The sequence below is a fragment of the Leucoraja erinacea genome, chromosome 30 (assembly GCF_028641065.1).
Source record: "Leucoraja erinacea ecotype New England chromosome 30, Leri_hhj_1, whole genome shotgun sequence".
In the NCBI taxonomy this organism is placed as follows: domain Eukaryota; kingdom Metazoa; phylum Chordata; class Chondrichthyes; order Rajiformes; family Rajidae; genus Leucoraja; species Leucoraja erinaceus.
In genome coordinates this window covers 15,932,164-15,948,640 of record NC_073406.1, presented here as the reverse complement: position 1 = coordinate 15,948,640, position 16,477 = coordinate 15,932,164, and the positions used below count along the sequence as shown (strand labels likewise).

Genomic DNA, 16,477 nt, shown 5'->3' with positions numbered 1-16,477 from the left:
CCGAAACGTCATCTGTCCAATCCCTCCAAAGATGGTGCCTGACTCATTGAGTTCCTCCAGACCTTTGTTCAAGTGTTCAGATCATGTTTTGTCTTGCAGCAGAAGTACACTGAGTGCAGGTTGCAACTTTTTCTGCTTTCATAATTAGTAAGTTTCTGCATAAAATTAAATGTCTCTCACTAAGGAAAATCAACGAGCAATACAGCTGAAGATGAAAGCTCGGGCTGCCATTGAAAGACAAAAGGAGAAAGAGAAAGAGAAAGGATTCAAGGTCTTAGAAAGTGGATTTGCCCAACAATTTCTGATCCATCAAAAGCACCAGCAAGAAATGGACAAAAGAAAACAGTGAGTATCTGATCGTTCAACAAACCCAGTTATCCCTTTGTAGACAAAAATGCTGGAGAAACTCAGCGGGTGAGGCAGCGTCTATGGAGCGAAGGAAATAGGCAACGTTTCGGGTCGACCCGAAACGTTGCCTATTTCCTTTGTTCCATAGATGCTGCCTCACCCACCGAGTTTCTCCAGCATTTTGTGCCTACCTTCGATTTTCCAGCATCTGCAGTTCCTTCTTGAACAACTGGTTATCCCATTCTTACTTTGCAATTTGGTGAGGATTTCCACTTTTCTGTTAAACATATAAATCATTAACTGCCAGGAATACATATAAGTATTTTGAGATTATGTAATACCTTTATGTATTCTCTAGGTTTTCAAACTGGTGGTTTCTCCAAAGCGGAAATAATAATAAGTTTAAAAAGAGTATTAAAAAGAAAATACTTAAAATTTGAGTTTGAAACATTACAACAGAGAGTGGGGGATGGAATCCAACAGAAAGAAATCGCTCTGTAGCAAGGCTCAGCAAATGGAGTATGTGCACCTCTGATATCAAAACTGGTGGTCACCATCAGTATGTGAGCAGATGTGTTAGATTTTAGGAAGGATACAGAAAATAGTGCATGGAACAGCAAACGGCAAACTGGCACACTAAACTGTTGCAAATTGATGCAGTCTATTTGAAAACATCTCCATGCAAAAAACAGAAATATATAAGTAAAATACTGTAGACATTGGATATCTGAAACAAATACAAAAAAGTGTTGCAAATGTTTGTTAAGCCATGCAGCATCCATAAATTGAGAAAATTGGTTAATGCTTCATTTCAAAGAACTTTTACTGTAACTCAAAGTGCAAATAGCATAACAGAAAATGCAGCAACACCTTCCAAGGAAAGCAGAGGGATTTCTCCTGCAAAATCTCAGGAGGTAGAGGACAGTTGCTTGTATATTCCATATATAAAAGCAATCATGATCATTCGTGGCAGTGCAATCTGCAGGTGTGGTTCATGCAAACAGTATCCATTCACTTCACTTTACGAGAAATCTCGTTGATGCTTTATACAGGTGGCATACTTTGACCAATGTATAGGGCTGTGCGAACTGAAAATAAAAATCAATGATCTAGAAGGACATTCATTGCACCTATTCAAATGGCAAGAAATTAATTTGAATGTGCAGCCTGTCTTCATTGTTGGCATGTCTGTGCATGAATAGAATGGGACTGTGAGAAAGAGATAGAGTGGGGATAAGCATTCCCCAAAGTTATTTAATTAAATGACTTTATTTGAGGCCACCTTGCAGCTTTTAGCAGCCAGTCAGTGAACTACATTCCTTGTTCATCTTTGTAGCAGTTTTCTTTGCTTTAGAATGCTAAACCTAACACTGGTAAAAAAAATAGAATTTTACATGTAAGCTGAAAAAAATCTCTATCCTTATATTGGCTTAAGGTAATTCCTATTTTATAAGTTAACTGATTACTTGTGAATTTAATTAAACCGCTATCAACTAATTTGAACTATAAACAGCCTACACTCCAACCCACTGTTTAATACCAGTATCATGCAATCTGTTCCAATTGTCTTTGAAATAATCCACATATGGAGACACACACTGGGTCTGACATATGAACACAGTGTTTAGCGAGCTTACAAACTCTGTGCATTTGTACTAAAAATAGTTTCTCAACTGAGAGAAATGAATATTAATAGGACGCACAGATCCAAATAATGAGCCTGGAATGCGGCTATGGTAAAACCATATCTGTTTCATGCTGTTTCACTTGGGGATAGAACGTGGGACTATACATAATTGATGAGTAAGAGAGATTCAGTGCTACACTTCAGTAGTTTCATCCTTTATATTTTCAGCTTCATTAGTGTGTCTATTTGCAACTGTTCAGGTTTGGTTTCAATCCCACCAACATTGGGACAGAGACTACCCCTGAAAGGGATTATTTCATTTATTCTTGGTCTGTTCATGTGAACAAAAAAAATTAAAAAAGGAATTTCTGTTGCACTTTTAACAAGATTCCTTTTTCGTTTTTCTGGACTTTCAAAATTGAATTTGACAATCCGATTCAGCAGTGCCACAGATTTAGATTTCAAATCCCTCCATAGTCTTTTCCTTGCCTATCTCTGTAATCTACCCCAATCCTATAATCCTTCAGAACTGTGCTATTCAGGTTCTGGTGTCTTGAGTATTCCCAAATGTAACCATTCCACCACTAACAGCCATTAGAACCCCAGGAGTTTACTTACTAAACCCGTCCACCTTTCCATCGCTCCCCTTTTAATACACTCCGCGAAACCTCCACATTGCCTTGATTACGATTACATGCGTTCATATCTCCTTTTATGACGATGTCATATTTTATTGGGTAATACGCCTGTGAAGTTTTCTGGGGATGTTTTTCAACATTAAAAGCATTTTTTCCAACAACAGCAACGTGGTTAACATTGTATGGATGGACTTTCGGACAGTATTTGATGGAGTGCCACATAACAAACTTATCAACCATGTGATGATGGTCAAGGGGCTATACTTTGTTCATCTTTGTAGAAGTTTCCCTTGCATTAGAATGACACAAGTTATATTTGCAAATAATTTCACATGTAAACCCTTAACCTTTCCGGTCTGCTTATAACTGATAGTAGTTACCATTTTATAAATTAACTCATTACTTGTGAATTTAATTAAATCACAATTGATTAAAATTTTAATCTAATCTAAAAATAGACCACACTACAACCCATTCCTTGATACAATGTAATGTGAAGGGTACAATTATAAAAGAGGGTAAAGAGCATCCCAAATCTGTTTGTATGTGTAAACAAATGCTTGAAACTGCTAGGATTGGTTGAGAAAGTAATTTAAATGAAACATTTGGGTTTGTTTTTTACTACAGTCTGAGTACAAAAGCAATGAGTTCTGTTTTATCTACTTCTGGTGCTTGCACTACAGAAAGAGTGAAGCAACTTGCTGCCTTACTAGATTTAACATGCTGATAATAATCCCATCCAAGACTGCACGTGTGCAGAGAAGCCATCATGAGAGTTCAGCTCTAATGAAATAGGATAATTATCAAACCATGCCCTTACTGGAAAATTCCTAAGTATGGAGTTTTGTTTAATTATAGGGTACAGTGATGATGCAGCAGTTAGGTTACTGGACCAGACAAACAGCTCAGAGACAAGAGTTCAAATCTAACCATTGCCGAGTGGAATTGCAATTCAGTTAGTAGTCTGAACCTTACTTTAAAAAAAAGAAAATACAACTACTGGAATGTTGTAAGAATCTATCTGGTTCAGTGACGCCATTCAGAGAAAGAAACCTACCAGCCTTACTGGGTTGCTTTCAATGCCACAAGAGGATGGACTAGTGAGACAAAGTGACGTGTTTTGATGCTGTTGTTTTGGATGTACTCTATACTGGAGATCTGACATATCCTCATGATGTTTGGACAGGGAATTTGCGGAGCAGCAGAAATTTTTGAAGGCAGAAATTATGGCTAAGATCCTTCGAGAGGAAAGCAACATGGAAAGGAAGAAACAAGTCAGTTCAATATTATTCGCAGAAAAATCAAAGAAGCAACATTTTGTTTCAGTGGTATGGAAACCAAAAAAGAAATTGCAGCAATTCCTGGAGAAAACCTATGAAAAGAACTATCTTGCCGTCAATGAAGTAAGTAAAATAGTTCAGTTGGTAGACAATTTATTTATTTTATGGGCGCCTTTCAAGAGTCTCAAGGACAACATAGTGTGCAGTTAATCACACTATGTTTATTTGTTTGCAAGCAAAGGTTTCCATCCGAGTAAATCATGTCACTAAGTTAAATGTTTTAACTGGTTAATTGCACCAGCCGCTATAAAATTACTGACAAATCAGTACATTCAACTCAATTCGCATGCTCGTGGGACAGGCCTTTTACATTTGCTTTCTGACTATGCTGAAAAAAATGCTGCATACTGGAAAACGCATTAAGCAATATTTTCAGAATTGAGTTGAATATAAAAAATGTATCTCAATAATCATGACATTAGGTAATGGCATTCAGTTAAATGTGCATTTAATCTGGAAGCTCAGGAATAAGAATACATATTACATCCCATTTATCATTCAAACCTTAAATTGAGCAGGCAGTTTTCTTCACAGATACACCCCCCCCCCCCCTTTCTTGTAACTCCCACCTTCAGCCCACACCCACTTCTTCAACCATTCCTCTCCCCTTCCCCCCCCCCCCCCCCCCCTCAAGTCCCCCTCCACCTATATTCCTCCCTATGGCTCCATGTCATTCCTCTTCACTCCTTATCTGAAATTCTTTGGTCTCCTTTTCATCTTTAGCCTTTGTGCACCCATCTGCAATCTAAGCTCCCTTCACCTGTATCCATCTGCCACTTGCCTGACTTTGTCATGCCCCAGCCTTTTCTCCAGCTTTCTTCATCCCACTACTACAACCAATCTGATGAAGCGTCCTGACCTGAAACATTACCTATCCATATTCTCAAAAGATGCTGCCTGACGTGCTGAGTTACTCCAGTGCTTTATGTTTTATTTAGGATTCCAGCATCTGCAGTTACTCATATCTCTGCCTTGTTCCTGTGAGTTGGGTCACTGTAGTTGTTATGGAACCTCAAGGACTGTTGGTCTCTTCCACCTTACTATGATCTAGTTGTTACCCAGTGCATGGTTGGTGTTTTCCTTTGCATGTAGGTTCATAGGAATAGAATTTCAAGTAGCTGCCAGTTGTGGAACCATCCCACAGACCCAATCGCGAACAATTAGTGTAGAATAGAGTTAGCTACCGATATCTATCCTGCTTTAGCTGCTTTCTTACATGACAGTCTTGTAGATGTAGGAGCATAATTATCAAACTCTACTGTGATCAATCACACAGAATAAGCTTTAATCAATGTGTTTCTATTGTAAGCCAAAAGGATACAGATCTGCATCGCCAGATTCAGATGAAGAAGAAACTGCCACAGATCAAAATCTAGATTATCAGATGCAAGACAACTACGAGGAGGATGAAAGTCTTAATCAGCCTGAATTTTCTGGACTTTGGGTTTATGATCAGAAACAATGCAAGGTAAAAAAGGAGAATGCTTGTTCAGACAGAAAATTTAAATTTAACTTTCCACTTAAATTATACCTTGTAAAGGACGGCCTGTAGCATCTAAGCATAGTCTAAACTAATTGTGATAGTGGTGCGCAGAACTGTCACATGAATGACCTTTCTATCAGGCTTCGTGTCCTAATACACTGATACCACTTGATAGGATAGATGGTAAACACTCGAATTCTACTGCTTATTTTTCCAGTTGTGTAATAATCTACAATTATGACTTGTGAAAGGACATTCTGCTCATTAAATGTTCTGATCAACCATTTCCTCCCTTTTTCTTCGATTACTTCGTTTGTTTTTTACTTGAGATATTAGTTTTAAAATTCAGAAATACAGATTCAGAAATAATTTTGAGATGTTAATGAGAAGGACTTTGATTACAATTCATTGTTATTTATTAAGCTATACCAAATATGAATGAAATATATAAATGCTTCACCTGCAATAAAATTAAGAACAGTTGAAATTGATATAACCGCAATTAAATGGTGTCCTGGAATTTATGGATTGTGAATTTAATTGAATTAAAAGATACGTGGAAACAGGCCCTTCAGCCCACGAGTCCACTCTGACTATCAGTCACCTGTTCACACTAATTCCATGTTATCCCACTTTCACATCCACTCCCTACACCCGAGGGGCAAACTACAGAGGCCAATTAACCTACATACCCCGCTTTGGGTCTTCTTGAAATTCATAATAAGATTAGCTTTGGTGTGAAATCATTGGCATTTTAAACTGATATGCCTTTGGACGAAATGATGATGTTTAGATATACTGTATAGTCTGCTGTACTTGAACAATTTATTAAATATCTTCAAATCACTGTGCTGACTTAATGCATCATATTTGACTCGGGTGTCTGTATTTTCAACATAACTGTTGTCAGAGTGCGATCAACCCGAAATGAGATTATTTTTACCCGAGAGTCAAGCGGTTCAATTGTCATATACAATATACCCTATAGTTCTCCTGGTCTTTTTGGTTAGTTTAGTTTATTATTGTCATGTGTACCGAAGTACAGTGAAGAGCTTTTGCTTGCTCACTATTCAATCAAAGAAAAGACTCCACATGAATACAATCAAACTATCCACAGTGGATTGTCACCTTGTCGTGGTGGAGAAATTTGTGTGGACCTGAGATCCTGAGAGCGATCCTGAGAGATATGCTCCTGGTAGGGCCACCCATGGTGGTAAGGTCGAGGGGGGAGGTCTCTGACAAAGAGCAATCCAACCAAAACCACAAGGGTGGAACAGACGGAAGACGTTGGCTGACCTTAGTGGAGCGTCACAACGGCTGGGAAGGCAGCAGCAGAAAAGGGTCTCCGGTCGTCTTGGACTCCATGCCACTGGATCCTGACCCGGGTCTGTCTGTGCACCAGGCTCCCCACGTTAAACAAAGTCACGCACAGGTGTTCCCCATATAGGGAATAGCACCCTGGAGACACCCATGGTCAGCCATGACCGAAGGGGGCCTAAGAATCCACAGCGCAAAGATAAAGGATAAAGGGTACAACATTTAGGGGGATTAACATTATGGAAATATATTAGCATCAACTGAATCTTGTTTTAAAGGTTTAAAAAAAGAAACCATGAGTGGTCTGAGGTGTTGCTGCCTTATAGAGCTAGACACCCAGGTTCAATCCTGACTAAGGATACGGTCTGTATGGACTTTGTAATTCTCCCCGTGACCGCATGAGTTTTCTCTGGGTGCTCCAGTTTCCTCCCACAATCCAAAGACGTGCAGGTTTGAGGCTTAATTGGCGTCAGTAAAATTGTAAATTGTCCCTAGTTCATAGGATAGCGTTAGAGTATGGGGTGATTGCTGGTTGGCGCAGACTCAGTCAGCCGAAGAGCCTGTTTCTACATTGCATCTCTAAAGTCTAGAGTAAAGTCTAAAGTATGATGAATATACAAGCTTCAAATTTTCGGATGTTGTTGCCACCTGTTGATTTCCTTCCTATGTCATGTTAAGGATGAACCCATCAACAAACATCTCATCACAGGGGCCTCTAAAATGGAGCAAGACATTTTTGAACGACAACTGGAGAGACAGAGAAATGGGATCATGAAGAAACAAGTGGCAGCTGGCCGCGAATTCAAAGGTTGTCCATTCTATAGCAAGCCCGGTGTCGTTCACTTTGAGGTGGGTGTTACAGAGTCAACGCAAATCCTTTAAAATAAAATAAAATAAAATGCAGACACTGGGGATCTAAAATAAAAACAGAGATTGCTGAAAATACTTAGCAGAATAAGTTCTATTGAATTGTGTTTGGCCTGAAATGCTGTTTGCCTTCCTACTATGCGGGCTGACATGCCGTGTATTTCCAGGATTTTCTGTTTTATAATGTTCATTAAATTAGTTTATACAAATAAATAATATTTAATTATCATTTAATAAAATTAAATCATAATTTTATTAAAATTAAATAACAATTTCATTATTTAAATTAAAGGATTGATTTAAATGAATTTAGTTATTTATTTAAACTAAACAGTTTATACAAGTAATGATTTAATTATACGGACAACAAAGTAATCATTTGATTATGAATTAAATGATTGATGCTCATTTAATTATTCAATAACTAATAATTGTAGGTTCATAAACATAGTTGTGTGTTCTACAACTAAAAACACTTGTCAGTTCAGCTACAAGGTGTTGTTGGCTGATAGTTGTAGGTACAGAAAAAATATAAATATTCACTTCATTCATATGGAAGAGCAAAAATGTAAAGAAATAGGACATCTTTGTTCAAAAACAGAGTGTATTTTATAATGGGAAGGAGAATGCTGTCAAAAGCTATTCTAAGAATTACAAAGGTTCTGTTTTGCATCGCTGAGATTCATAAACTTGAACCTCCATCCTTTCCAGCTGCCCTAAAAAATCAATTGATTTAAATCTGAGTTCTTATCCCAGACCTCTTGGGCACTTATGATCTTCACACTCAATATCGCACCATACAATGTCTATCCCCCAAACTGGCCTATCTTGGATGCTTGAATCAGCCGGAAAAAGCATATCGACTCGAAATGTTGCCCATCCATTCCCTCCTCAGACGCTGCTGACCTGCTGAGATCCTCCAGCACTTTATGCTCTGCTCAAGATTCCATCATCTGCAGTTCCATGTGTCTTCTACATTGGCTGCCCCTTTCTGACAATGGCGCATAGTTTTGCTTGACTTTGTGTTACACCTACAATCACCTCAGCTGTGCACAGCCCTGCATGATAAAAAATTAAATCTCAAGAGCGTGTCATAATGTGTTGAATGTTCATAATGTTGCATCAAAAAAATAATAGCAATTTAGTGGATTTTGCTCCTTTGCAACATGGTGATAAGTAAAACAATATCAGCAATAAAAGACTGATCAGTCTGAAAATAATCAGTCTGAAGAGGGGTTTTGGCCCAAAACGTTGCCTATTTCCTTCGCTCCGTAGATGCTGCTGCACCCGCTGAGTTTCTCCAGCATTTTTGTGTACCTTCAGCAATAAAAAGTATTGAGCACAGCTCAGCATTCACTCAGGGAACATGGCTGCTATCCCAGTTTCTTTTTTTGGTTGAGTTGGCTGCCTTCTATTGACTCCTGCTAATTTTGTTTATGTGGATGCACTGCTGGTGATTTTCTGCCAGTCTGCGACTTCATGCTGATGTACCTTCTTCCAATTATCACTTCCCTGGCAATCTCATTTCTCACTGCTCATTTGATCAGTTCAGTAAACTTCACAACATTTTCCTTTGCATCACATCTTTGTGGATAATGTAGATTGGGGGCACTTTACTTATTTTGGAGTCTGAATATAGAGCTAGAGAACATCAGTATAACATTAACAAGCCCGAGGAAATGCATTAGATTGGAAGAATCTTTTCTTCTGTGGACTGGTGAATGACCTTCCAATTAAAATATTTTAATGGTATGTCAGTAAGTGCTTGTGCATCCTGAGCTGTTTGAGCTGCGCAAACATTACACCGAGAACAACAATTTGAAATGTCCAAAGATTTTACACAAGTTATGGATCCAAAAAATACACTCTGCCTTGAAGGTTTATTCCCGCAGTGTAATTAATTCCCTCATCAAGATATCAAAGTACATTTCGAATAACCCTGATATCTTTATTATACGATGGACCAAAAGAAAACAGTTACATTTCTTTAGCACTATTCACATTCTCAGGACATTCCAAAGTGCTTTATAGATCATGAAATCCACATGTATTGTAGGATTAAACCAGACACTCTGAGTTAGAACCATAGAACATAGAAAAATAGGTGCAGGAGCAGCCCATTCGGCCCTTTGAGCCAGCACCGCCATTCAATATGATCATGGCTGATCATTTAAAATCAGTACCCCATTCCTGCTTTTTCCCATATCTCTTGATTCCTTTAACTCTAAGAGCTAAATCTAACTATCTTGAAAACATCCAGTGAATTGGCCTCCTCTGCCTTCTGTGGCAGAGAATTCCACAGATTCACAACTCTCTGGGTGATAAAGTTGTTCCTCATCTCAGTCCTAAATGGCCTACCCCTTATCCTTGAACTGTGACCCCCTGGTTCTGGACTCCCCCAACATCGGGAACATTTTTCCTGCATCTAGCCTGTCCAATCCTTTAAGAATTTTATATGTTTCTATAAGATCCCCTCTCATTCTTTTAAATTCCAGTGAATACAAGCCCAGTCGACCCATTCTTTCATCATATGTGAAGTCCCACCATCCCAGGAATTAATCTTGTGAAACTACACTACACTCCCTCAATAGCAAGAATGTCCTCCTCAAATTGGGAGACCAAAATTGCACACAATACTCCAGGTGCAATCTCACCTGGGTCCTAAACAACTGCAGTGCGACTTCTTTGCTTCTTAACTCAAATCCTCTCGCATTGAAGGCCAACATGCCATTTGCTTTCTTCACTGCCTGCTGTACCTGCATGATTACTTTCAGTGACTGATGTACACACCCAGGTCTTGTTGCACATACCCTTTTCCCAATCTGACTCCATTCAGATAATAATCTGCCTTACTGTTCTTGCCACCAAAGTGGATGACCTCAGTTCATATCTTGCAGATGTCTGTTCTATTTTGCCCATTTTAAATTGTATCCTGTGCTCCTACTGAGGTGTAAGATCCTCGATTCAAGCAGGTGAGCATATATCCATTCAAATGTTTTAAGAAAGTAAAAGGAAAATGATGTCCATGTTCACGTAAAGCTGGAAATTTACCAACATTGTTTACTTCACACCTAAAGTTACTCTCTTTTCTCTACAAAACTCTCAGAATGACACCTAAAGCACAAAGAGTTGATAAAGTAGGATTACAGGGGTTATGGGGAGAAGGCATCAGAATGGGATGGAGAGGGAAAGATAGATCAGCCATGATTGAATGGTGGAGTCTTGATTACCCGAATAGCCTAATTCTGCTCCTGGAACTTATGAACGGACCCACTGAGTAACTCAGAGGGTTAGGCAGCATCTCAGGAGGACATGTATATGTGACATTTCGGGTTGGGACCCTTCTTCAGACTGTTTATAAAATAATTGGATTTTGTAGATTTTATGGTATAGATTAGATTCAGTACAATTTAATTTGAACTGCAGAATAATAATGACAAGTTTCATAAGCAATTTCAATTCAACTTGTGTCCAAAGTTATCAATCCAAAAAATTGTTATGAGCGAAGTAACCCTGGTCCTAACGCAGATCAGATGATGTGTCCTTGTACCTTACAAGATGCTGACAGTTATTCAGGCTTACCTTATCCTACATCTTGTACTGTTAATTCAGACGTCTTTTGATTTTCTTATTGGTGTCTCGCAACAGCCCACCCAGCATGTTGAAAATCACAGCTTTTTGTTTGGTTACAGTTTAGTGTACAACATTAATTGATACAAAATGGTAACAATCATATTATTGGTGTAAATTTTAGAACTTTGATGTTGGAAAAACATACAAGAAAAGAGTGACGCTAATAAATGCTTCATATGGCATCACCTACTGTAAACTGATTGACATCAGTGAACACTTGAAAGACTTCATTGAAATAGAGTGAGTATTAGATAAAACTAAGAGAATGTCTCATCACTTTCAAGCAGAGATATGAAATTTAGACTATTTTTGAGACAAAATTGTAATAGCGCTGCCAAAGGAAGTAGTTGAGGCAGATACAATAACAGGTGAGAAAAGTTTTTTCTCACCTCAGTCTTAAATGGCCTCCCCTTTATTCTAAAACTGAGGCCCCTGGTTCCGGATTTCCTTTCCATAGATGCTGCCTAGCCATCTGGGTGTTCCCAGCACTGTGTGTTGCCATCAGATCGAGTGAGCCTCATGTGCCGTTATGATTACGTCCCTTCACATTAAGATTAAAATCATCCTCTTTATCCCAGCATGAAATGTATTATTGATTTAAGCCTAGATGGTTATAGCGTGACGCCATTAAAATGTAATAGAGCTTTTAAAGGTGAAAGTAATCCAACAGATTTCACAAGTGATTTTTTTAATGGAAATATCTCATTTATGAAAATATGAAGGTCTTATGTATTTCTGTGTTGCATGCTCTTGTTGCTGTGATTGTGTTGATCCTATTGCTGAGATACAAGTTCACCTCTTCATAGGCACAGTTTAAGCTGCCTGAAAGCAGTTCTGCAAATAAGATCCATTTACTTACTGAAGTCCTGGTTGATGGAGGCGTCTCAGTTTGTCGATGGTAACTTCTAAGATTTGCAGTTCATTGCTTCATATGTTTCAGATATAATTAATAATTACCAATTAAATTGAGTAAAGCTCCATTAATGGTTTGTGTTTGCAGAACTATAGTCAATAAATTGGAATCTGAGGTAGGTGCCCTTGCTGCCAGATACTCCAGGGATGAGTAGAAATAAGGAACTGCAGATAGCCACAAAATGCTGGAGTAACTCAGCGAGACAGGCAGCATCTTTGGATAGAAGGAATGGGTGAGGTTTTGGGTCGAGACCCTTCTTCAGACTGACTCCGAAACGTCACCCATTCCTTCTCTCCAGTGATGCTGCCTGTTCTTCAGACTGAGAATCAGAGGAGAGGGAGACCCTGAGACATGGAGTGGTAAGGTGTGAAAATGCGAGTCTGGTTTAAAACGTGGTCGTTGTGTTGGAGAGCATTGGAGCAGTTGAAATGTGTAGGAAGGAACTGCAGATGATCATTTACCAAGGAAATACACAAAATGCTGGAGTAACTTAGCGAGTCAGGCAGACGAGTTATTCCAGCATTTTGAGTCTCTCCAGGGATGAGTGTAGGGCCAGGGATATAATGTCTGCCATGGACCTATTGTGAACCTTCACTCATCCCTGGAGAGACATAAAATGCTGGAGTATCTCGGTGGGTCAGGCAGCATCTCTGGCGAACATGGATAAGTAACATTTCAGGTCTCCTTCAGTCTGAAGAAGGGTTCCGACCCGAAACGTCACCTGTCCATATTCTCTAAGGATGCTGCTTGGTAAACCACCATGTGAGGGAAGGGACAGGAGCATGGTGACTTGGGTGGTGGGGGGAAATGTGTGCACACAGGAGTAAAAGTGTACAGAGGAAAGAGAGGGAGGGTAGGGGAAGTATTGCTTGAAACTGGAGGAAACGTTCAAGCTAGTTGTCCAACCCATCCAGCATCCCGATTATTTGTTTCAGTAATTGTCGATCATTTCAAAGGTTGCTGCTCCTTCCTTGTGGCAGTGTGACAGACCTGGCACAGGCTTCTTATAAAGATTCAGATTCAGATTCAGATTCAATTTTAATTGTCATTGTCAGTGTACAGTACAGCGACAACAAAATGCATTTAGCATCTCTCTGGAAGAGCGACATAGCAAATGTTATTTGCTATATGTTATTTGTTATAACCTACTCAAACACACATCAAAGTAAATCAACAAATCAATTAACACTGACAACCATTTCTAAATTGCTTTCAGAAACTGTGTGGCAACTAGCGAATGTTTACTGGTGATTTGTGTGGATGGAATAGGTAGAGAATGTATAATATTATGGGTGTGGGAAAGGTACGGAGTGGTATTGGCCATGGGTTCCAGCACAGAATGAATGCTTGTAATTGGATCACAAGGAACTACAGATGCTGGAATTGTGAGAAAGACACACAGTGTTAGAGGAACTCAGCAGGTCAGGCGGCATCTGTGGAGAGAATCGACAGATGATGCTTCAGGATGGGAGCCTTCTTCAGATTTCAGTCTGATCCCTCCACAGATGCTCCCTGACCTGCTGAGTTCCTCCAGCACGTTGTTGTTTGCTCCAGGTTGTAATTAAGAGCAGATTTACAATGATGTCTACAGACATGGAAGTTAAGTGGGTGTAAGCTGGGGGAGGTTAATATTTATAGCACTGCCCAATGACATTCACATCCCCATTATTTTTGTAATAAAGCACATGCACCTCTGTGCATCATTGCATCAGGGAAAACTTGTTTGGCTATCTTCACAGCCATGATCAATCACAGTGGAAAGAGTTTGAAAGCTGAGAAAAAGTTAACAAGAGTGTTCACCTCTGTTCTTAAAGCCAATTATTTAATATTGGTTTGAAAAACACTATTTTGTTTTTCATTGTGATGAAACATATTTATTAAAGCTTCCCAATGTATCACATTTTTACTCCTAGATTCAAGCCTCCTGGCCCAGTTTCAGCTGGCATGTCCTGTGAGATGACAGTAATTTTCAAACCCATGGTAAGAAGTAATGTGCATTTAATATGTATATTAAATAAGTTGCATTCATCAGTCATAGTAAAACGAATCACTGGAATGTTTTCTCCAGGTAAGTTCATAACTAATTCTATTCTGTGACGTTGTTGGAAACATTCCTCCAGAAATGCCCCAAATGAAAGCATTTATCATTAAGCAGGTCACAAACATATTGTTGAATTTGTTACTCTGTGTGACATGAAGTAAGAGTGTGAGGACAGTGCCAATAATACATGTACGGGGTTTTGATAAGCCTTATGACATTCACAGAGTATATGTTTATAGGAAAATAATTTCTTGTGGAGATGCTCAATCGTTTTGATTTGTTTTTGATTGGTTTGACTTTAGAAACATAGAAACATAGAAAATAGGTGCAGGAGTAGGCCACTCGGCCCTTCGAGCCTGCACCGCCATTCAATGTGATCATGGCTGATCATCCAACTCAGTATCCTGTTCCTGCCTTCTCTCCATACCCCCTGATCCCTTTAGCCACAAGGGCCACATCTAACTCCCTCTTAAATATAGCCAATGAACTGGCCTCAACTACCTTCTGCGGCAGAGAATTCCAGAGATTCATCACTCTCTGTGTGAAAAAAGTTTTCCTCATCTCGGTCCTAAAAGATTTCCCCCTTATCCTTAAACTATGACCCCTTGTTCTGGACTTCCCCAACATCGGGAACAATCTTCCTGCACCTAGCCTGTCCAACCCCTTAAGAATTTTGTAAGTTTCTATAAGATCCCCCCTCAATCTTCTAAATTCTAGCGAGTACAAACCGAGTCTATCCAGTCTTTCTTCATATGAAAGTCCTGACATCCCAGGAATCAGTCTGGTGAACCTTCTCTGTACTCCCTCTATGGCAAGAATGTCTTTCCTCAGATTAGGAGACCAAAACTGTACGCAATACTCCAGGTGTGGTCTCACCAAGACACTGTACAACTGCAGTAGAACCTCCCTGCTCCTATACTCAAATCCTTTTGCTAGACTTAGAGACCGATTTATCCATAAAACTAATCCAAAATATTCTGTTTACCTTATGAAATGTTTCCTTTCTGTTCAATTACTAAATGTAGGACTAACTAACTACACATATGTTAAATGATCTTTGAACGCATTATATAAAAGAACATTAAAAGAAAGAATTAATATTAGAAGGCATGGAAATAGCCACATAGATTAAGAATGTAATTTGGTATATTTGTGCAGTGATGAACTGTGACAGCAATTCACATCATTTCTATAATTGTTTTTAAATAATTTAATATTGTGATGGCAACTGTCCCAATTAAGACTTGCATATAGCAAGTTAGTGATTAAATGTACCTTTAAACTAAATTGCATTATCTAATTTATCTCATCCTGTGTTTATATTTTGCCAGACACATCTTTGAAATGTTCTAAAGCATTGAATTAAATTGGAAGACGTTTTTATGCTTCAGAGAATTTGAGCATATCAGGCAAAGTCTTCCATGAAGAACAAAATAGTTTATTTGTTTAATTTCCCTGCCATTTCCTTTTCTTCTTGCTTCCACCCACAAAGGGTAGCCACATTAACAGTTGCTGATTTTTTTTTCTCTCTGCATGTTTCTATATATACACACACACACACACACAACAGGAAACGTGGGTACTGACATGATTTAGCAGACAGGTGAGGAGAGAAGGCAGGAAAAGCTAGTGACAAAAACTGACAGCAACAGATTTAAAAAGAAACATAAATGTTTAAAGAGGGGAATGGAAAAATATTTTTTTAAGTAGCAGTTATTGGAGAAAACAGTTAAATAAAAAATGAGAATGTATAAATCTATGAGGAATCTATTTATTTTATGATTTGAACACAGCAAAATACAGATCTTGAAGGAGAAATAATGTTCCGGACTCAAACAGGATCCTTTACCGTTCCGCTTAAATGCACGACAAAAAAATGTGACGTAAGTTTCGGCACAAAATATTTGCTTCTATATCATGTTGTTTATAGCGTTTAAGACAGAGGAACTTTTCACACATTATTTTGTCGAACCATGTCCGGTTGGCATTCAGAAACTGTAGTGTCTGTCCCTGGATATCTCACTGAGATGTTCTCGCCAGGGTGGCACGTGCAGCCACATACCTGCTTACCTCGTAACACATCCACTGGGACATCCACTTTATCTGAGAAAGACCAGTATAACAGCATCAGCATTATTCTGCCTGAACTTAGAACACAATACAATAGAGTTTACGAACAGATATTTCGGCCCACTATGCCATGATGCCAAATTAAACATAACCCATCTGCCTAAACCTGGTCCATATCTCTCTATTCCCTGCCTGCTCAT

The 16,477-nt window shown here is 38.9% G+C and overlaps 1 protein-coding gene across 1 annotated transcript in view; it reads left to right on the top strand.

Moving 5' to 3' along the window:
- The window catches only part of cfap74 (cilia and flagella associated protein 74), a 134,130-nt gene that overhangs the window by 48,803 nt on the left and 68,850 nt on the right, over nucleotides 1-16,477 (top strand). The window contains exons 10-16 of the mRNA XM_055659016.1: nucleotides 185-345; nucleotides 3,800-4,016; nucleotides 5,263-5,421; nucleotides 7,432-7,602; nucleotides 11,375-11,493; nucleotides 14,080-14,146; nucleotides 16,001-16,090. Coding sequence (XP_055514991.1) covers nucleotides 185-345; nucleotides 3,800-4,016; nucleotides 5,263-5,421; nucleotides 7,432-7,602; nucleotides 11,375-11,493; nucleotides 14,080-14,146; nucleotides 16,001-16,090 — 984 coding nt within the window. The remainder of the gene's footprint in view (nucleotides 1-184; nucleotides 346-3,799; nucleotides 4,017-5,262; nucleotides 5,422-7,431; nucleotides 7,603-11,374; nucleotides 11,494-14,079; nucleotides 14,147-16,000; nucleotides 16,091-16,477) is intronic.